The sequence below is a fragment of the Rhipicephalus sanguineus genome, chromosome 8 (assembly GCF_013339695.2).
Source record: "Rhipicephalus sanguineus isolate Rsan-2018 chromosome 8, BIME_Rsan_1.4, whole genome shotgun sequence".
NCBI classification, from domain to species: domain Eukaryota; kingdom Metazoa; phylum Arthropoda; class Arachnida; order Ixodida; family Ixodidae; genus Rhipicephalus; species Rhipicephalus sanguineus.
Window position 1 is genome coordinate 58,109,449 of NC_051183.1, and position 23,156 is coordinate 58,132,604.

General features: G+C 48.0%; 1 protein-coding gene across 5 annotated transcripts in view; it reads left to right on the forward strand.

The window, feature by feature from the left end:
- The window catches only part of LOC119401974 (uncharacterized), a 244,290-nt gene that overhangs the window by 193,903 nt on the left and 27,231 nt on the right, over nucleotides 1-23,156 (forward strand). For 4 of the 5 annotated variants that reach the window (XM_037669003.2, XM_037669005.1, XM_037669004.1 and 1 more), the window contains exons 4-6: nucleotides 1,110-1,344; nucleotides 1,899-2,165; nucleotides 9,879-10,200. In XM_037669003.2, the coding sequence (XP_037524931.1) occupies nucleotides 1,132-1,344; nucleotides 1,899-2,165; nucleotides 9,879-10,200 (802 nt within the window). In that variant the 5' untranslated portion in view covers nucleotides 1,110-1,131. The remainder of the gene's footprint in view (nucleotides 1-1,109; nucleotides 1,345-1,898; nucleotides 2,166-9,878; nucleotides 10,201-23,156) is intronic. The other variant, XM_037669006.2, reaches the window with a different exon arrangement.

A 23,156-nucleotide genomic window follows, 5' to 3' on the forward strand; every position in this document is an offset into this window, starting at 1 on the left:
GCATAGCCTTGCATAGTACAGTGTAGCAAGGGGGTGGGAAAGAGAAGTGAGCGCGAGGAGGAGAGATGTGATGGTGAGGAGGAGGGAAGTGAGTGAAGAGTCAAACGTAGCACAGAAAGAATGAGAAAGTTAAAAACACAGAGAAAGAAATGCAGAAAGAAAAACAAAGATTGAAAGAAATAGATTGAGAGAGAAAAAAGGATAGAAAGAACAAGGAAGCAAGCGCGAAATAGAGAGAGAGAGAGAGAGAAAGGGATGAAAGGAGGAAGAAAGATGAAAGAGCAGAAAAGAGACAGAAATTGAGAGAGAGAGAAATAAATAAATAGAATATAACAGAGAAAAAAGACTTACAAAAAACGGAGAGAAGAAGAAATAAATTGTGGAAGATAAAAGAGAAAATTTGCAAAACTTAGCAAAAGGTCAAAAGCCAGGGCTACATAGCTGCCAATCAGCTTCGCTGTCTTTAGCATGCGTTGCGTCTCCAGTGCAAGCTTATATTTTTTTTTTCGTGCGGCCGTGGGCCAGATAACAGGTGGTCTTTGTGAGTTCCAGACGGGTGCGAAAGGATTCAAAGCGCGGCTGAGGACGACAGAGAATTAGGTGGCGTGATGAAATTAAGAAATTTGCAGGCATAAATTGAATTCAGCGTGGACAAGACAGGCTCAGCTGAATCATTTGTGCTCTCCGGTTCTCCTCCCTCGTGACAGTGACGCTGGCAGTGACATCTGATGACGCATGCTCTAACTAGTAACCCTCCACAGCTAATAGTGAAGTTACTTGCACATCCACGTTTAATGCTGGTGCAAAGCACAGCAGTGAGATAATCGTTAACTAGGAGCACTGTTATGATTTTCCTTCGACGTGAACACTGGCACGACGTAATCTTTTTTTTTTTTTTCGAAGAATTTGTGTGGTCGGACAAAACGCCCCAATAATATAGCTACGAGCTTTTCTATTGCTGTCCAGTTCTCCGGTTACTGCCAATTATCAAGCGGTAAGAAGTTTACAGATAACCTAGAGCTCTTAACTAAAGGTAAAAAAAGGTGATTAGGTCTGAGCTTTCCAGCTTCGTCAAGAAACTCAACGCGAATGTACTTTCTTGCATACAGGGTTCTGTGGCCAGGCTCGCTGATGGCCCGTTCGCATGGCGGGCTTCACGAAGCACCTCAGCACGCACGTCTACTTCCACATGGACAGGACGGGTGCGTCATCCTCCTCGTCGGCCCCAGCGAGCAGCAGCATGACCGGCAAGAAGCCCTCGGGCAGCCCGCGACTGCACGGCACCGACTCGGCGGCGCCCTCCTCGCGACGTTCACGAGACACCGCCACCAGGACGCGAACAAGGTACACTATCAGCCTTCGAGGCGACTTTTCTAGGCCAATTGTCACAGGATGCGAAGCAGGTAACGAGCTGAATACGCATTGATACACATGAATCATTGTGCGAGGTGTCTTTGTAAACATCTGCGGATTCTTGTAAGCACAGCGGCAGCTCCTGCTTGGTGCTGCTCCTGTCGCCTTGCCGAATAGCTCACGCTGACGCCGTCAAAGTCTCAGTATCCTTAGGGATGGACGTCACTTCCAGGCGGCGAAGTGGTTTCCGGGTGCGCAAGTCAGGACTCACGTTTACTTCCTGTCCGTAGCTAACGTCCTTCAGTTCTACACTTACTAAACCCATTTGCCAACCAATGGTTTTTGAATTTTAACTCGGAAATGTTTTCGTACATTATTCTAAAACTTGCTCCTCGCACCTTAGCTTACTTGTTACCGAATGCTCCGTATTAAATTGCGTCGTTTCATGGCACAGCCGCTACTGTATGTGTTGGGATGTCTCCCCTGTGGTTCGCAATCGTGCCGCATCCATAGCTAATCCTGAGCGTACATTGCTTACGTCGCAGCAGGAGCGAGGCCACCGAACCGTGCATCATGCCCTCTTCCGTGGCTCCGTCTCGATACGACCCGACGAGCGCGGACTGGGACGAGTTCGACTACTTCTGCCAGAGCCCGTACCTGCTGTCGGTGAGCGAGCCCCCTCCGGCCAGGGAGCGCTTCAAGCGGCGCCTGTTCCGCCGCTCGCAGAAGTACTCCGACCCGCCGTCAACGGTGCCCGGATCGCAGAGGCACCTCGACCAGACGCCGGCACAGATCAGCGCCGAGAGACTACGGTAAAGGATGATAATAGAGAGCTTTAGTCTTTCCGCAAAGTTCTTTGCATTAGCGTTGCGCCGAATGCCGTAGCCGTAAGCGTGGGAGACCGGATAGGTGGTGCCATCTGGTGGCACCGAGATGAACGAAGCAAGCATAGACTTGTTATTGCAGAAGCGTAGGACATTCAACTTCCCTGCTGGCGTAAATGCGCGGCAGGTGCATCATATCAACCGATTTGTCTAACACCTACCCCCCCCCCCCCCGAGGACACTAGACAAGCACGTACAAAAGTGCCTATGTTTGTGGTTGCACGAAGCGTCAGAAACTGTCGATACCAAGGCTGGTAAGCCGGTATTCCGTCAACCGATTTGTGTACATCATAACACCGTACAAGCTGAACACCTCTATTACACCGTGTTTGTCCGTTCGGTATTCCGCTACACGCAAAGCATTTCGCGTATAGCGGAATACCTGGTGTGAACTGCGCAAGCGCGCGCTATACCGGGAACGCCTGATACGCCAAAAAACGCCCGAGAAACATGGCCGCACCGCCGAAGGCGGTTGCCGTCCACCTCAAATCTATGAAGTGGCTTTCGTGAGCTCTGTAGCTCGTCACCTCTGCACTGATGCTTTTATTCGGTCTAGATTCATGTCTTTAAGCTTCGACACCAAAGTATTCTTGTCGACTCGGCACATTTTCGGAATACCTTGCTCAAATAATCGATGCTGTAGGCTTAACGAGTGAACACGGTCGCTTCCGGAATCTCGAAGGACGTAGATTATGCGTTTGCTAGTTTCTTTTTTTTTAATCCTCCATAGCTGGCGCCACTGGACGTCGGTGGTCTGATTATCACTTATTGCGAAGATAACGGAAGGCGAATAGAGCAAGCAAAAAGTCAGTTTAGCCGAACAAATATGCCTTGGAATTATCTTCAGTGTTCCAGTTAGCAGCAGTGATGGCAAGTTTAGTATTGTTTACGTCGTGTATACGCGGACCGGGCGACTAACAGCTACGCGGGCTTTGCTGGAATATTTTGGGCGTATGCACGCTAAAGCTTGTTCCATTGCGGTGAGGGGGGGGGGGGGGGGGGGGGCAGGGCAAGTTTCACGGCAGCAACCCCATCGGGTCCGAGAAACCTCGAAGTAAACACGGTCGCGCAGCGCAGCTCTCAACATGGAGCATGTTGTAACACAGGAACGCGACGTTCGCTGTCCACATGAGGTTCGGTGACGTAGACTGGATACATCCAATCAGACTGATCGCCGGTGCTACGTATAATGGAACAATTCTGCGTATAATGGAAGCGGAAAATTGAAAACTCGTTCGGCTGAACCACTGCGATCGTATCGACTCGCACGTTTACAGTCGTGTAAGATATTACACATTTGACGCCGAGAGCTTAAATTGGTATGTATATGATCCCTGTGATTCGTTTTACCGGCTCAAGGCGTTTCTGCAGATTCGTCATAACTGTTTCAGTGTCCCTTTAAATGACACGAAGACGGTGTTTTGAATTAGGGAGCGAACTGCGTTAGACCATTTGACATTAAGAGATAGTAGCATTGTCAAGTATAGGAGAATTGATTAGTTTGCCGTCTTCCAAACGTTCCAGTGATAACTGCCAATCGTTACTGCTGCTATTCCGCTTGGCGACAGCAATACCAGAGCTCACTTACTATAGTTACTGTGATATTATAGAGAGCGGTATACTGTCACTGCCCGGAATATTTACCGCTTTGAATAACAAATAGTTTGTGACTTGCAGTTGGTGTATGTATAAACAATACAGCACTGTCGTGACACGGATGACAAGTTACAGATGATTGTTTCCATACAGTGGTATTTCGCGATGACACACCAGCCAATTGGACCAAGGTACTACTCGAAGAGCCATTTCAAAACCGTAGTTTTAGTTGTACTCCAGAACAAATGTTTACATTAGCGGTGGCGTGACAGCCGCATACAGTCACAACATACTCATATCACCCGGTGCAATTTTCTTTTTTTCCATAGGCAGTCATCCAAACAGTTCCACACAATCCCAGTTTCCATGCTATCACCCATGTTCCGTCTGCTGTAACAGCAGTCAAGTGCTCAGAATTACGTTTGTGTTGGTTTTCTATCCGTCCGTCCGGCCCGTTAAATTAAGTTAACGGCGACACGAAACGACGATCTTTGTCGAGGCTAGGCCACCTGGTTATGCGGTAATCAGTAGTCTTGCGTGTTCGATACTCACCTGTCGCAAGAAAAAGTGCTGGAGATACAAGCGCAAATGTTCGCGTCGCGTTTTATGCAGACTCTGAGAGTAACGGTGCATGCGCACTTATTTCGGAGGCCAGAATAGTCTATACTCATTAGTGGACAAGAATTGCATTACGTATATCGCACACAAATTTTTCTTAGCAGCATAACGGTGCATATGTGCGCGAACTTTGGTTGTCACACTCATGAGAGCAGCGTCCGTGTCGCAATGCACATATAACTGGCAGTAATGATCACTCGTGTCGAACGAAGCGCGAGGAAAACAGGACACAGTAAAGAACACACCGGACAGGCGCTGTCCTGTGTCTGTCCTGCGCCTGTCCTGTGTGTTCTTTACTGTGTCCTGTTTTCCTTCGCGCTTCGCTTCGACGTGAGTCTATACCAACTGGTCCAGTACTCTGCGTTACTTCAGTAATGATGACAATAAAATTTCCGGCACATACCACGCATTGCGGGAATCATTTTAATGCGCAGTAGTCAGCGAGGCGCTGCCTATGACTCACTGGGAGCCGAGTCTTACGAGGCGAGACCGAAAGTCGAGCTAGTTGGTATAAATTCATCTTGAGTAGCTTTTAGCGCAAAAAAAGGACAGGGACACAGAGGGAGGGAACAAGACCAGCGCGATTCGACGTTTCCGTGTGGATTGAGTAGATGTGTGCGTATCTTGGGCTGTCTAGGCACGTTGACTAGACTGGCATCTAAAGGGCCCCTCATTGTCTTACTTAACTACGGCACTTACACTATAGCACAGAGGTCACATATGTTGAAAGGAATTGTAAGCAGCGTTTGTTGGCGTATTCCTGCGAAAATGAGCGACGCTAGGCTAGAGCTTGTTGAGTGATAGGCGTACATAGGAGAAAGCGTTTTTCTGCAACTTTGAAATCGTCAGCTATTACAGACGGCCTGCCTTTCTCGTGTTTATTCTACGCAAAGCATCTTATAAAGTTGACAAATGTGTATTGTCATTGTAATGGGTTTATATAGACCGTGAATCACCTATGGCACATACATGCGTACCATGGGCCGTGGTATGCGGTTATGCGCCACACGTGACCGTTGGGTGAGACGCCACACGTGACTGATGTAGTGAGACCTTCAACGTAATTTACTGAGCGCCTCGTGAGATTGCCTTTCGCCAATGCTCTTCTTAGCGTTTCCGAAAAGGACACGTGCTTTTTTTAAAGAAAATGTACCCGTATCTGCAGCTTTTAAATGGCAAGCGATTCAACCACACCAAACGACAGTCGCAGTAAAGTGGTTAGAGGACAATCAGTACATTATCTATGGGTTCCTGAACTTCAAATGCTTTCTTCGCTTGATGCATTGTTCATTTTAATCACGCACGGACTCGCCTCTTCTCAACTGTATAAAACAATAATATTTTTTCCCTCCTCGAATTTCGCTGAATTTGTACATCGACGATAGGCGAAGGAAAAGACATCTGTAATTTTATGCGAGCTACGATAAACAACTCCACACCGGGAGCGTGACTGCGACGAGAAGGAACGCCGCGGGCAAATGTTGCGAACCAGTCAAGTGCTCCCGACGTAGTGTGACAAACACGCATTGCCGGGGACTCGGTAGAGTGATTAGCATGAGCTCTGCGGTTTGACGCTACGGAACCGAAATGTCAGCGATAAAAGGTTAAACGGTGAATCGCACGACTCCACATGTGACTCGAAAGCGCAGACGCACGCCGCGTCTGCTCCCTACAGACGTGGCTGGCGCCTCGGAGCGATAACAACAAGGCGGCGAGTGACTCGGTGCGAATTTGTGGGCTCCTCACAAAAGGCTACTTAAAAGGACGTGTTATTGTGTTTTGTATACCAAAGCACACCAGCTGCACTATGGTATCCAAAGGCCTTCATAAGAAGTCTACGAAGGGCCTGTCACTCGCGCTCACGGACGTGCGCGCCCGCCGACTGCCCGCTCTGCCTTCGCAGTACTGGACCGCATTTGACCGCTCACAGCACAGGTACTGTAAACGCACCCTAAAGAGCCCCCCATAAACAACGTCTGAAAACGCAAAGAACGAGCGTGTTATGTCCTAGCGTTTCCCAGAACCGTTCGTGACGTCAGCAGTATGGTCACGTGTCAGATGAGAAAATAAGCTCTCGTTAGTGTCGTGTGCGAGCGATATCACTTGTGAATTGCGTCCTATGCGATTTTGTCATGCAGTCGAACGCCCGTTCTGCCTTGTTTCGCGTCACTATCGTGCGTGATAAAACTGACTTCACTTCATTTCGTGTGTTTTCCACTGCGCAAGCAGAGATAACAGCGTGTAGCCGAAAAACGTGCAATTCTGATAGGCTCAACGCTTTGTGTTGACACTGTCAACGGGTTTTATAAAGAAATAAGTGGCGGGGAGGCCATCGTCTGTAGGAAGGGTAGTGAAGCCGAGAAAGAAACCACTCTCTCGTTTTTAGTTCGGAGTTGTTTAGAGGGCCTTTAAAGGGACACTAAAGGAAAATATTAAGTCGATGTTGGTTGCCTGCAATAGCGTTGCAGAAACCTTGTAGTGCTTGTTTCGTGCGAAGGAAATCCTTATTTTGAAAGAAAATCACGTTTTAGTGGTCCGCATGGCGTTAGCGCATTTGAAATCACCCGCCTGAACGGACCAATTGGAACGGACCTTCTGACGTGCTCAACGTTGCCCGCCTTTACTGCCCGGCCGCCGAAGCTACGGTTTCTTGCGCAACAGCGGCCATCAACCTTGCCAAGACGCAGCCACGGGCCACTCCGAAACCGTATAGTTCACTGCAACGGAGCTTAGCTTGGCCAGCAGCAGCAGAAGTAGAGTATCGACAGGACGAAAATAGCGAGAGCCAAGCACACGCAGCAGCACGCGATACCGAAACTACCACTGATACGCGCAGCTCGGCAAAAATTGGGGGACCCTTAAGTTTCGCCTTTAAGAGTTGAACGCAATAGCGAAATCCGGCCCCTAGTGCGCACTTCAACCACTAAGTGCATACTTATTAATGTGTATTGTTACACACACACACGCACAGACACACACGCGCGCGCGCGCTAATGGTACAGGCTTTTATATCTAAAGCAAGAGTCGCATGGCCTCCAAGATACACGCCGCGCGCTGGCCATCTCGGAGGCCATGAAGAGTCTCACAATGCCTCACAGATGGCAGCACATTATCTAGCGTTTGCTGTTTGCTTGATCGACGCCTCCTCTAAAAAGCCGGCGTTGGCTTGATACGTTTTCCGCGAGATGGACATAGTTGTCCATTTTTAGAGCTGTTTGAAAGTTCGTGTGCGTTTTTAACGGCGATGGCTGCACTATCCCGGCCTTTTTCGACGTAGTTTGATGGCCCCCCAAATGCGGCTACAAATCGCCGAGTGAGCTCGTTTTCGTCGTGACACATGTCGAACAAAAAATCACAGCATATCCACGGAGTGAATGATGGTGAGTGGGCGAAGCTGCGGAGGTTCATCGGTAAACCGTGAATCTTCCGTGAATTCTGCCCAGTACATCATCACCGACGTGAGATCGGGCGCGTTTATACTAAAGGTTCGGTGAGAGTTATGACGACTTGCAGCTCACTTTAATTTTACATGTACGCTGTGAATTTTCATTGTTTAGAAAACCATTGCTTTAGAAAACATCTGGCGTGTTTCGTTAAGCAGCTGGCGTCTTTTCGTTTTGCTTTAGAAACATCTGGCGTTCTTTCGTTTTGCTTTTAGAAAACATCTGGCGTCTTTCGTTGGTTTATTTCATCAATCAACGGCGTTCTGAACAAAATTTTTATTGTTTAATCGCGCACAGGAGAAATCTCAACAGGCACTACCTTGGATGTAAACAATGGCTGCTAATGGGAATGAGAGACAGAAGAAGTCGGCTTTTAGCTAACACTTACACTTCTACTTCTACTAACGTTTCCTACTGGAACATGCCAATGGCTGCTAATGGGGAATGAGAGACAGAAGAATTCGGCTTTTAGTTAACGCGCACGCTGCGAATTTTTTATTGTTCAACAACGCACAGGAGAAACCTCCCACCGGCACCACCTTGGAGGTCAAGATCTGGTGCTAGCGTTAAGACTGGTTACGCACTACGACGGGGACGAACGGGTGCCGCTTTAAGGAGCTTCGCCCCTAAAATGCCTTAAGGTGACTCCTTCCACTACATGGCATTTATGTAGTGTTTTTTTCCGAAGCAGCTGCAAGTAACATCGTGGCTTTGTGGCAGAACTCCTGCTTGCCACGCGAACGGCCCGGGTTCGATCCTCAATGGGACCAAAATTTTTATTCTTTATTTTATTTGCTTCTTTCTTGATTTTTCGCTCACAGACGATTTTTCGCTCACAACCAACGGTGCCGACACAGACTCCTACGGCGGAATTTCTGCGACACGAGCTCTCTAACGCTATCGCGTTAAAAACGGAACTTTTGCACCATTCGCGCCGTTCCCCATGGCAATTCCAAAGAGGTTCTTTTTCCATGAATCAAACAGAAACGAACAAGCAGCGTTTTGTTACGTCTTGTGGTGCACGGAAGGATCTTTTTTTTATTGCAACTAGTTTGATTAGTAGTGGGTAATTGTACTCGGGACTCAATGACGTCATTGGGATCATTTCCAAAATGTCCCACTCGTGGCGCACATCGTGTCCTACATTTACCTTAATTTCTCGATTACTACAGCAGTGCTGTTCATACTATTGACGTTTTAGACGTTCTCACACGTTGACCTTTCACTCTGACAGAAATTGTTATTTGCCTTTAGCGTCCCTTTAACACGCTTCAGAGAGAACTCATTCGCTTTGATTTTTAATATTGCAGTAGTGACTAGGCTCAATTTAGGGCAGAAGTGTTTGCCATACGTGTTACAATATTCATCAATTTTCACTAAGCTGATTCGATAGTGTTGATTTACAGTCGCTGCATGTACAAAAGTACACCCTTAAATGAATGCAGAGCCCCGAAACTCAGATCACGTTTGTTTCTTTTTTGCTTGAAAAACACACAACTTATACGAGACCAGGACAAAGCCCGACGTACATGCGCGATCGTGTTCCCAATAATTTAATCACGTGCAACTGCTTTTATGCGGTTCTAGGTTTTATAACTCTCGTTAGCAATGAAACAAAAGCCATTTTGTGACGTCAGTGGGGAGTATCCAACGTCATCGAGGTGTCCTAGTCCGCAACAACGTTGACGAGAAACTAAGTCGTCTCTTCTGTCCGACGTCACGCACACGTGCTCTCAGGCTTGATGACACCACCGCTACGTGAAGCTGTGAGGGGCGCACTTCCATCTACCAGCAGCGTTTTGTCGTCAGACGCTGCTGGAGGCTTTCTGAAAGCCTCCTCGCCGTAAGCCGTTTTTGTCGCCATGCCATCTAGGTATAACGAATGAAGTTTGACGGCTATCCCGACGAGTGCGCAGAAATGGCCGCGTTTTTGCCCACACTGGCTCTGACGCACGTCATTATATGTTCCTTCCTTCCTTCTCAGGTGCAGCAGTCGCAGCACGGAGACCATGCTGGACTGGCAGCCGACCGGGTCGGTGACCAGGCGCCAGGGTTCGAGCCGGCGCTCGCCCGCCGCGCCCGCATCGTCCGGCACGGTGGTGCCGGGCTCGCAGCGGTCCCTGCTCAGCGACCCCGACGAAGACGAGTTCGGGGCCGCCGACGAGCCCTCGTCACCGCCGCTGCCACCGCCGCTCCCAAGGGCACCGCCGCCCTACGAGCGACAGCAGCAGCAGCAGCAGCAGATGCCAGACTGCGTCATCGTCTCCTCGAGGACCATGGACCGTTTCCTGCCTTCCTTCGGACAGGCAAGTGCATGAACGCCATGTACAGACTAGATGGACTGGTGGTGGGGGTGGTAAAAGCTTCATTTTTCCTTTTGAAAGGAAAAGGGCAAATGAATTGAGGGTGGAGTTTGCTATATATGGTAGCAGTAGTATAAACATTGATTGGCGATGGCATCCAGGCCCAGTGAGTGGGTTCCTCAGTCCATGACCCCACTGGCGATCGCGGCACGCCGGGCTCGTTCGAGAAGGACCGATCGGTCCTCCCGAACTGTGCTGGCAAGGCACACATCCCACTGCCTACTTTCAGAGTTTTGTGTCAGAATCGGCCTCAGAAAATTCAGTTTAGCCTAAAAATCGTAGCCCTCCGCAACCCTCTCAGAACGACTCCCTGGGATGGCTTCCTGGATGTCGGGCTTGGAGCCGCGCAAGGCTGCCTGCCACTGCTCCATACTACCTAATATTAATGAACTTCACTGGATAGACATATAGATGTAAAAGATATGTTGAAGGCAGAGAGGTAAACCTGAAGATAAAAAAGCTTGCAGGCGCTTGAGCTTCGCTTCCAAGATTAGAACGCGATAGCTTTATCAGACTTTGTTCTTATCACCTTCCCAATCACTAGCCGGGCTTCGCTTTTCGGCGGACACATGAAACATGCCGCAAAGAAAGACAAAATGTGGACGCCCTCCGGCTTCTATATACATGCATGTGGCGCGACAAAACACGGTAACACGGCCAGGCGATGCCGTTTAAAAGCGCGCCCGTGGGCCCTTCGAGCCATCCCGCAGGCGATAGTCAAGCCACTTAAGAACCTCCGAGATGTGCATACCACCAATGGTAAATAGTGTATTTAAACAGCTCGCCGTTATTATGCTAGAGGATGCATGCGTGGTGGCCGAGCGGCTAAACGCATCGCGCCACGGAGGGAGGGGAATTGTTGCGCGAATCGTTGTACAGCGCGAGACACCACACCGTGCCAATCCGTGTCGAAATCGAAACTAGTCCAGCCTTTCAGCGTGCTAGCTCTTACGCGGGAAATTCTGACAAGTTTTCTATCCGCCCTGACTACCTATGCGCATTAGTTCGCGTTGAAGTTCTTTGTTAGGTCATGTAAATTGTGTCTAGCCGAAAAAAATGTCAGATTCTTGACACATGCTCGAAAAATTTTCACATAGTATATTGCCTTCAAGGCTGTACGGAAGCTACTGAAAAGAGTGTAGGTTAGGATAAGCTAGGTTAGAGCAGACGTTAGGGGGTTGGACTTTTGGACTAGCGAATCCTTTACTTCCTTGACAGCAAGCCTGTACAGTTCCCAAACATTAGTGTCCCAGCTTACGTTCCTGCCTTGTTAAACACCGTCATCCCTTTCCGCAGTGCAGGGTAGCATACCGGCTATTGTGAACTGGTTAACATCCCTGCCTTTCCTCCCACTTCCTTCCTTCTTTGGCTGAACATGTATTTACGAACTTCAGTGATTGTGTAACGTTGACTCCTCAATAACGTTGACTCCTCAATCTGTGTAAAAGCTTTCCAAGACAACAGGAGCGCAAGCTGCTGCCTATGAGTGTCCTATGGACATCTGCAATTATCATTGCAAATCTGTTCTGCGCTCTTCTATCGTATTTTATCCCCCTTACCTCTTGCTCCAGCACAGGGTAGCCAGCCGGTCTACGAACTGGCTAACCTCCCTGTTTTTCCGCTTGTTTCTTCCTTCCTGTCCTGCAGAATCCCGCAAAGTTGCGGAATGGCCCTATCTTTGTGGCTTCGACCTGAAAACGGGTGGTTGTCAATTTCTTTGTCTTATCCGCAATGGTTTGTCCCAGTGGTGATTTTACAAGAGGTTCAACGCAAGCTTTTACGAACAAAAATATCGTTGTGCGCGGCAAGCTATCGCGCTGAATGTGCTTGTTTTTGTTTCTGCTGCAGTTTTTTTTTACTTGTTACTTACACTTTCCCTCTTCAGGTCTTGTCGTAAATACTTCTGGTTTGATGGACCGGTAGCTTTTCATGCCGTTTTAACCACTGCTACCCAAAGAGCATTAGCCACGTGAGAACCAGTTCACATTGGTACGTGAAATGTGGAATGTGGTTGTAAATCAATCCGTTCCTACAAAGATACCCATAAATGCTTAATGACAGAAGAGGCCTGTCATAAACGTATAAGAAATTCCACCTTATGGTAAGATAAAAATGTAAGAGCTTGCGAGTAGCACTACGTGCCTCAGGCAGGACCTTCAACGGAGGGGCACAGAGGCACGAGCTCCTAAAATACATACTACCGCAGCCACAGCCTCTGTTCAGAGGTCGTGCTACAGGTCTCGTGGCTATATAACGTGCAGTGTGTAGACATCCAATTTAAAAGGTCATTATTCATTCACTGTTACAGGGCAACTCACCGCCAAAGAACAGTGCTAGATGTAACCGAATACGCTTAAACTTAAGATATGCGGAAACACTCCCAATAACCGTTTGTTTATGCAGGACATTTTTTTTCAAGGCTGCTTTGAAACGCGACCAAGAGCCCCATTGAATGTTGCGCAGAGTTTGTTAACTTTAGAGGGTGGCGCCGAGCACGCATTTTCACACAAGTATGAAAAAGAACACAGGACACAGTTGTGCCCATTTTCAGTAGACTTGCATTTTTCGGAGTTCTGTGAATATTTCTGGTGTCCGTTTTATATTATGAAAGTGGCGCGAATGTTTCACTGCCCCCAAGTATTCTCACCCGCGCCAACTCCTTAACAGAGGTGCATGCTTTGAAAGGAACACTTCGTTTATTTACCAACCAGCAAGTTGACGTCGGCTCGTGTTAAGCGATACATGCTAGAATATGTGATCGCGCTACAGCGAATCGAACCTCGTAAAGGTTAATTGATGCAGCGTGAGGCGCCAGCATTTTCATACCGCGCTTATATAGCAGCTGTCGCACCCTTGGCGACAGCGTAGGTAAACACTTGGTGCCGCTTCCATAGCACAATAGTAGCACTTCGTTTTTAGACTGTGGCAAGGGGGTACAAAGGCAGGTGCGGAGACATGGGCAATGCTTTCCTAGAGGTGCTCATACATACAATCAAAAATCCAGACGCCATATGGCGGCACCCCAGAAAGCCATCGTGGGACAGGTCGACATACAGGACGCCTGCACCCTAGTATACAATCGTGTATCTATTTTTGCATGACATTACCGCTTGTATCATACAGGAGAAGAGGGGTAGCCCGTACCATACATGGGCACCAATCACTCCTCGAATACGTTTAATAAAAAAAGTGTACTTGAATTAGGTACATTAAATGTACACTCGACGCGCAACGGTAAATCTGAAATCTGAGAAAATCTGAGAACATTATTTTAATAGACATATAGGGGCATTTGCTCTGGATATATTGTAGAGCGCTGGCGCCGTCTGTGTAGAGCGCGCGAGCAGCCGGCCTTGCTCTGCGGGGAGACACATTGAGGCATCTGCGGGCTCTGACGTGGTGCGCCTAGGAGTATGCGTGGCGAATGGACATCCACATCTGCGCACATTGTTTTAAACCAGAAATGAGGTTGGTAAGCGCCTTAGTTTTGCTGGCTGAGCGTGCTATCCGAGGTTATCACTCTTTCATGTGACCGCGTATATAGCCAGAAAGCGCGCATCGTTTGCTCTGAAAGAGGCGGGCGCGTGTTATCAGCACAAACGCGTCATTCTTTGACATCGAGATCCGGCAAGCGCCCTGAGGGCGAGTGCATATTCGGTTAAACAAGGACATTCTTCACCTTTGCCACTCATGCGTAGCAGCTATGCATGTATCAGAGTGCAATTAAACAACTTCAGTGGTCACGTTTATTTCTGTTCCAGCTTTCTTTTTTTTACCACGCAAGTCATGTTGCACGCACATACACTTGGCCTTGGAAAAGCAAAAGAAAGAATTTGTTTTGGGGGTTTTAAGCTTTCACAGGGCTTTCGGTGGCTTTTGGTCTCGAATGCCGCAAGGCGTTGGTGCGCCGTATGGGCCGGCAAGCGGATGCCAGCGGCCCAGTCGACGACATTGTGGGTTTGTGAAGGAGCTCGTCTCTTTTTTTTTCTTTTTTGCCTATGGGCATTCTGCAGTAAAGAGGCGGCGGCATTTGTCGTCTTCGGGGTACGTGACCACTAAAAAAAAAAGGAAAAGAAAACAGTAAACTATTCGAACGTGCTGCACCAGAGTAGTAAAAAAAAAAAAAAAACTGAAACGTCTACTGCGAACAAGTGCGGAGTGTCGTAGGTTCCCCCTGTCTGGACCTATGTTGGTGTCACGATTCGATAAAAATACAAAAGAACAAAATGACACGTGCAAACGATTTGTCTGCTTTGATGGAAGCGCAGTAAAGAACAACAAATAGAAAAGAACGGCGTTTTCTACACTGCCAGCTCGTTGCAGCGAATGTCGTCTGCTAGGAAACCGAGTCGGAGCGAGTTCCTCCCGGCGCGCGCGGCTGCTCTCGTCTCCATCCCTACAGTCACGTGCTCCCCGCGTCACTGCTCCCCCATTGGTTGACCTTGGGCAGACGCTCTGCCGCTAGCGAATTTTTCCAAATGTTGCGAAGAAGATCGCAGCGTCCTTTGGTCGCCCTTAAAACCTGTTTTCGGGCTCCCGCGATGGCAGCCGCTCCGCTCTTGGAGCAAAATCGCTGCATGTGAAACAGGCTTTAGAGTTTCCTAAAATTAGCTAGAGGGGACTCTGGCGCTGCGATCGTTCAGCCACCATGGGAATGATGGGTATGACACGAATTTGCCTAATCCTCGTGCTTACGGCTTCGAACGCACTTGTGGCTTTGTTTATTGTTGTGTTTTGGCGTTCGTTTCGAATAATAGAATAGACTGTCGTGAACTTCGTGAACAGATTTTAGTTGGTGAGCCGGACAAGGATAAAGTGGTCAAGTGGAACTGCTGACTTTTGCTGAACTTCGTTTTGCGACGAAGCTCACGCAGGCGACGCGGAGCCAAACGGAGCCGAAAGAACGAAGTTTAGACAAATACGTGTACTACCCATCATTCCCATGCTGGCTGAAGCGCCATGAGTTGCACCTCTCATAGACACTAGCGTCACATTTCCCTCTAGCGTATTTATAGGAAACTCTATGTATTAGGCTGCGCATGCTCCACGAAGACGCCGCAAACACCGCAAGGTGTCGCCCCCCAGAGCAAGGCCGGCTCTCGCGCGTTCCACACAGACCTGGACGCGGAGGTACAGACTAGGCGGTCAGAAAGCGGCACACACTGGGTGGTCAGAAGTAACATATATGATTTTAGTTGAGATAAGTGCAAATAATGTATGCTGTTCCAGCCTTATCAGGTTGTCTGGTATAATGAGAACCTTTTGCAGCCTTAAGTACAAATAATAGTAATAATCGGGTTTAATCTCCCAAAGCTATGATATGGTATGAGAGACGCCGTAGTGGAGGGCTCCGGAAATTTCGGGCACCTGGGTTTCTTTAACGTGCACCTAAATATACGTACACGGGCCTCGAGCATTTTCGCCTCCATAGAAAATGCGGCCGCCGCGGCAGTTTTTTCGATGGAATTATAAAAATATCACCAAGTTTAAATATTTCTTGTGTAACGTTCAACGTGTTGGGAAGAGCGCATGTATCGACCATCTATTGTTTTTCTCGCGATATCTCATGAGCACCACTAACCACTAGACCATCGTGGCTAGTTTTCATGAATATCGAGTGGAATGAAAGCCTGCCCCTCAGCACAACTGCGAAAAAAAAAAGCTGCAACCAAAGTTACATTGGCACGAAGCATTGGAAAGAACATTCCATTGTAACAAACAGTTAATAATAATTTTAGACCTCGTGCCGTTCTTGTGATACGAAATCACACGTTCGGAGATGGTAGGCGTATCAGTACCAGTGCAGTACAAATTGTCAATGTGAAAACACAAAACATTGCCAAGGCATTTTAATAGTTCTTCACTGGGCTCCTCTTTATTGGCGTTCACGTTGGATTTCCGGACGCCACTATAAAAAAGATGGTTGATCCCTCTGTCGTAGGAATCGGTATAACACGAAAGTGAAACGTGTCGTCACAGAAGTAGTTGATTGCTTTAGTGCATTGGTATCACAGAGCTTGTACAACGTCTATTGTTGTTTGGCAGATGTAGCACCACCTGATGTGGACGCGCTCACATTGACGCCTAGTGGCACATCTCCGTACCGACAACTAACGGCCATGATCATGATTTAACCCTTGCGGTAGCTGAAGGTCTTAACATATACGTGGACATCGCATATAGCGAATACCGCGCAAATATGGCATTAGCAAGTACATAATAAACACTGATACTCGATATTCACTCCTCCAAGGCGTCGTGAAACACGAAGAGAAATGCTACGCGCGTTGTGTCTTCCCTCTAGCATGGCAGTTAATTCTCAGAAGGTGAGCGGGGAACGCGGTACGACAGCCAGGCGAGCGTTGGAGAGCTATTTTTTTATATGGATGAATGCTATGAGTAAGGCTAGGGCTAAAGCCACCACCTCGCGGTGTATTAACCGAAATTACACTTCTATTGGAAATGCGCAGAATGGGGCGGTCGCAGCAACGGCGCAGTATTTTTTTTTTTTTTCGAGCCTGGTGGCACACATGTCACCAGCCCGTTATAAAGGGGACGCTCATAGCGTCCATCCATCCATCCATCCATGCAAGAGCACTGCGACAGGAAAGTGTGAAAGATAATAGACGCGTCCATGTAGCCTCCGTTATGTGTATGGCGGTAGTTCAGTGAGCTAAACGCCCGCCAGCCATCGTCGCGGACCGAGAGGTCATAGGTTCGTGTCCTGTCAACGGAACGTTCTTTTGTTCTTTTTTTGTCATTTAATGGCATTAATTTGGCTTACTTATTTGCGTGACGGAAATACGTCATGCAAATCTTGGTGGACCCCGGCATAAAACACTTTCGTGTTAAAATAATAGGTAAAATAAAAAAAAGCTCTGTAAACACCTGCATTAGAAAGCTTCAAGGAAGTGACACAGTTTGTGAACAGCGAGAAAGAAAACGTTATCCTTCACTGCTATTCATATTACGCCCCATAGCTTAAGCTTCAGTGGAAGTGATGGAAAGGTTCAGAACCAATCAGCGATACACTTGGAGGACTTATAGATAAGACCAGATAAAGCATGACATCGGGAAAAAAAAAGTCCGGGCTCAAAGGCAGGCGGGTGGCTGGGCTACCTCGTCAATCTGTACTGAACGAAAAAGCGTAAAAGCAACAAAGGGATGAAAGACAAGACCCGACAAGTGCGAAGGTTGTGTTTCACGGCTGAGTTCAGAAGACGATGACGCGTCGATATACACGTCACATCCCGACGCACCATGGGACATTTGAGACGACCGCCAAAGTGGTGCCGTCGGCCGAATCTACATTAGCCAGCGTGCCACGCGAAAAGCGCCGAAGAACAAGCGAAAGATTGCAGAAACAAGAACCCTTCTGAGTCAATCCCGTATGCTTAGCGCTTTGCCGTCGTATATTTAAGCGCTTTGCGGGATCACTTCACTTCAATATATACTAATCATATTTAGTGGGGTTGTATACGTACTAAAACTACGAAATGATTATGACGCACGCCGTAGTGGAGGGATCTGGAAGTTTTGACCACTTAGCGTTCTTTACCTTGCACTGACATCGCACAGTACACGGGCCCCTGGCATTTTGCCTCCATCGTAATGCGACCGCCGCGGCGGGGGATCGAACCTGGGACTTTCGGGTCAGCAGCCGAGCACTGTAGCCACTGTACCACCGAGGCGGACTTTCACTTAGCTTCAGTTGTTACAACATGTAGACAGGAATCTAAGAGATTCAGGATGCATTATCGTTCAGTGCAATTAGAAAGTCCCTGTGGCATAATTGTTGATGTTGTAAGACGGTCCAAGGAGTTTTCAATCTGCGATGCCGACAAAGCTCGCCTTAAAAGTAAAAGCACAGCGAGAAAGATTTTTTACTTATGATTGCCCCCGCTCTTCTGAAATATTACTTTGGAATCCACATATAAGCGCACTTACAATACCAACGCGAAAACGAGGGAGACATACAGAAAGAGAAGGGCCCAGCGCTCGTCCTGTGTCCTTTTTCTGAGTGCATGTCGTTTTCGTGCTTGTACCTTAAGTAGGCATATTCACCAACTAGCACGCCTTTCTACCTTATAATATGTATGCATTCCAAATAGAATTATACCTGCATTAAACGCTGCGCTTTGGTGATTGCGAATCGCTGATCAGCCAGCTAATCTACATGCGGAAGTCGCGTGTCTGCAAATTCACTTAAAGGACATTATTGTAGCACTCCACTCGGAACTCATTTACGTGAGAGATCACCTTTAATGGTAGCGCTGTACTCGTAGTTCCGGGCCTTTGTGTCCCTGCATATTCTTTCGGGATAACGAAGATCAATCGGTCTTAGCTGACTAGACAGGAAACAAAACGATTCTTAACGGCACCAACGGAGTAAGGCATGAGAAAACGAAGCTATACCTGCACGATGACTGTTCGAGGACATGAAGAAAGAAAGTTCGCAATGCGACGAGCCAGAAGGAAATATTTGCCTCGAACAAAGAAGCGGCTCGGCGCGGAACAGACTGTATTTGGTTTTTCGCAGGCAGACAACAGAGTCTACAGAGCCGGGAATTCTTCGTGACCTGCATTTTTTTACATTTTGTACTCGTACTGGTCGGTTTGTACCGTGTGCACAGATCAATCCGTAACGTCTCGCGCTCCCTTCTAGACGGCAGTCTAGAAGGGGAGAAAAGCTGCACAGAAGGAACAGGAACAAAGAAGACACAGTGTTCCTTTTTGGCCCCGTCTTATCAAGCTGTTTTCTTCCCCAGTTAACTATGAGCACTGCAACTTGCGCGAATCAGAGTCCCGCTGGAAACGAGGTCGGGGAATTCTTTCTGTTTTCCCCGGGTGGAGTGTGGAAGCGGTGCGCTCTGCAAGACAGCAGGAGCGAACAGAGTAGGGCGCTCTCCTTGCCTCTGACACAGACCCGAACCATTGTAGATGTCGAGATTGATAGCTTCTTCTGCGCCGACGCGAGATTTCCTATCGGTCCCGACGTCCTTCGTCGAACGGAAGAAGCGCCTCGGAAGAAGGAGGCAAATCAGGTGCTGTACGTACGAGCAAGTGGAATCGTTTGTCACTCGTTTCCTTGATCTTTTATGCTCTTTCGGCGAGAGAGGAGTAGATACGGCGCGGCCTGGCGGGCGTGCCGACGATGTGGAACTTGGTTTTCGAGAGAATAGTGCGTTTTCCAGTGCGTGTGCCTATACCCGTTTTGGATGACTGCAGAAAATACGGGAATGTTATTTGGGGATGTTTGCCTCCTCCTATTTGACATGAGCAATCGGCGTCGTCTCTGACGGGGCACCACTCGGTACGCAAGTAGTCGCTCCTGCATATTTTACGCTTGCTGCTTCTGTCCCTCTACATCCCCCCTCCCCCACTTGATGTTCATATATATATATATATATATATATATATATATATATATATAATATGTAGGTGAACAGAAACAGGCGTATGCAGTCTTGGAGAATGGCATACGGCGAATAAGCTTCTGTGCATGTTTGCGTGAAGCCTCGCCACGATGGTCTAGTGGTTATGGCGCGCGACTGCTGACCCGAAGGTGGCGGGATGGAATCCCGGCCGTGGCAGCTACATTTTCCATGGAGGCGAAAATGTTTCAGGCCCGTGTACTTAGATTTAGGTGCATGTTGAAGAACCCCATGTGGCCGAAATTTCCGGAGCCCCCCACTCCGGCGTCCCTCAAAATCATATCGTGGTTTTGGGCAATTACACCCCATATATCATTATTATTATGTTTGCGTGAACGCCCCTGCTGCTTCGCGAAGATCTTGGGTCACGAAAGTGCCTGCCGGTACATATTGAGGATGAAGGGAAGATAAAGCTGTACGCAGAAGTATAAGATACAGTTGTGGTATGTTAGGTGATATACGAAAATGGCGTCAAAGCCACTTCATAGGCATGATGTTCTGTAAAAATGTTCTGTAAATATAGTGCGTTTGTGTGAGCTCGGCAGCACTACCCCTTGGCAGCTATAGTAGCACGCGGCTAATCAAATTACGCACTGTCATCACGTCCATGCATCCTCGACGATTCATGTCAGCATTCTAGCCTTTCTGAATCGTTTTGTTAAGGTTAATTAAATAAGCTTGTATGGTGACCAAGCTCAACATAACTTAAGTCAGCGCTTGTCTTGGCTGCTGTGACGCTCTTGAAATGAAAAAAACAAGAGAAGCTGACGCCTTTCACGGAATCAAATGAAAACAGCTTTCGTGGTGTGCAGCCGCAATATATGCCTGCTCATTGCTTATGCAAAACCCTGGGCAAATTTGACTGCCGGCATCATAGCACAACGTGCGCTTCCCATCGCTGAAGAAGTGATGGTAAAAAAAAAAAAAAAAAGCAGAAAGATGTGACACACCGTGATCTGCATTCAAGGTCCCACGTGCCGAGCGTGTTGCGATAAATGAACGAATAAGGAAACTACAAGAACGCTATGCTCAGCGCTCCAGGTGCAGCGGCTGTATCAGCTGGCGCTCAAAAAATTATAAATGAAAAGAAAGCCACGCGTCATATTGTAGCGATGAGGCCCTCATTACAAAACCAGATAGTGGCGGCGGGATGCCGCGTTTATACAGAGGCTTCGAGATTTTGGAAGTCATTATCGCTGGCCAGGCCCTTCCCGCAGATGTGTTTCTGCAGCGTCCTCTAAATGAAACCACACGATGCGTTATGGTGCACGTGCCAGGCAAGCGAAAAAGGCAGTGGTTGTTTAGAAGACTTCAGATGGAGGAATATGAGCTGATATGCCTCCATCCCGGTCCGGTGTTGTACTTTTTCACATTGTTGTTAGTTTTTCATTTCTTGTGTTTATTTATTTAGCAGTCCTATATTGCACCGTGGTTTAGACTGCGAGACGAAGTCATTTTTAGAAAGAAGGGGGCGGGGGGGCTGTTTATTGCCCACTTTTCCGAGCCAATATAAAGCTTGCATGTAGATGCTGCCTGGAAGCCAGTGCACCGATATATACGCAACGCCACCAGGTATGTGTAGTAGTACATGCATATTAGAGATGACATTTATTTTCTGGAGAGCCAATTTATGGATCGTTCAGAGTGTTTTCCTGCTGTCCTCTGTAACACATGTTCAAAAATTTCTATAAATGACGTTTTAAAATCGAGGTTGCTTTATGTGAGCCATCGTTCAATCGATTATCTACACCAAAAAAATTACCTGACAAGTACCTCATTTATATCGTTCAATATCCGCAGTTCGCGGGATCGAATCCAGGCCGCGACGGCCGCATTTTCGATGGAAACGAAAATGCTTGAGGCCTGCGTACTTAGATCTAGGTGCACGTTAAAAACCCTAGTGTTCGAGATTGTAAATGCACGCCAAAATACGATGAATGCGCAGTGTTGTACCGGCATAGAAATGAAGAAACGCGCCTGATGATTGAAGCATGGCATATCGAGAATCGCGGTAGCGCATGCATGAGCCAACCGTCGATTAACTTGCATAAAGATGAAATCAAATGCCTTAACAGTTATCTTCCACGTAGACCCCCACGCGGGCTGGATTGATAGGTTCGCCTCTTGCATGGGTATGCGCGGATAAGTTTTCGTGCCTTCTTTCTTTTCCGCCGTTGTGCGTTTGTGGTGTCCTGACTTCTTTCTAGTGTCCGCGTTTGCACGCCCTGTCTTTTTAGAATAAAAAACCCTAGGTAGTCGAAACTTCCGGAGCTCTCCACTACGGCGTCACCAATAATCAAATCGTGGTTTTGGGAAGTTAAACCCCAACAATTACCAAATAAATATTATCGTTCAATTTGTTGCCTTTAACGATGACAGCATTTCATGCTCGCACGGAGTTGCTGCGCTTGAAGTTCTTGGGGTGGTGAAGCGAACTCTATTGCTTGTGTACTGCAGCTCGCCGCGGCGGCCGCATTTTCGATGGAGACGAAAATGCTTGAGACCCGTGTACTTAGATTTAGGTGCACGTTAAAGAACCCCAGGTGGTCCAAATTTCCGAAGCCCTTCACTACGGCGTCCCTCATAATCATATCTTGGTTTCGGGACGTTAAACACTGATTATTAATACATATAGAGTGCGCCGGTATCTCGCTCGCTTTCCGCCTATCGTGCGCGCAAAAGTGACGCGATTGCAGCAATGTACCAGGCGTTGATCCTCATCTGTTAAGAGAACGAAGTCTAGAATGCGACGCTCATTGACGCGTAACTTGCGCGGCTGACCAAGTGGAATTCCATGACGATACAGGAGGTAGAGAGAGAACCGACTTTATTGAAGAGAAAAAGCATTCTTTCACAGAGGGATGGCGGTCAGGCCGTACCTGCCTGCCACCTTCTGCGGCTGGTTGAATGGCCCGGATCTGTATTTCGAGACTTGTATTGTGGAGAACACTTCCCATGCCTCGGGCGAGCAAGTGGTGAGGAAAAAAAAGGAGGGGGGAGGGGATCCTTGCTGCAGTCCCATGATACGTCAGAGACAAGAATAAGGCGACAGAGCCACACTGCAAGCACTGCGGAGTGAAAAGATCGCGATAAATGTGTGGTATACCCTTGGGCACGGGAAGCAGTTCATTTGGAGGCGACGCCACGCGATCTCTTGTGGTTTCGTGAGTTTTAGATGCGGCATTGGTCTCGTTCGACGTGCGAGGTGGTAGTGCTGGGTTATTTCGTAATAGGAGGTCCAGGAGATGTATTTTGCTTACGGGGTGAAACGCGTGAATTTAGGGCCAAATAAAATACGTGTGCGGGGCTCGGCAACCGAAACGCGATACTCGAAGAGCGTGTTTGCTGACGAAGAGGGTGAGGGCGAGAGCATTTGTGTCACGTGTGACTGCATCCAGTAGACAGCCGTTCAGTCTGTGGTTCTCGGTGGCGCCGGCAGAGCGCTGCAATCCTTCGTAACGCTGA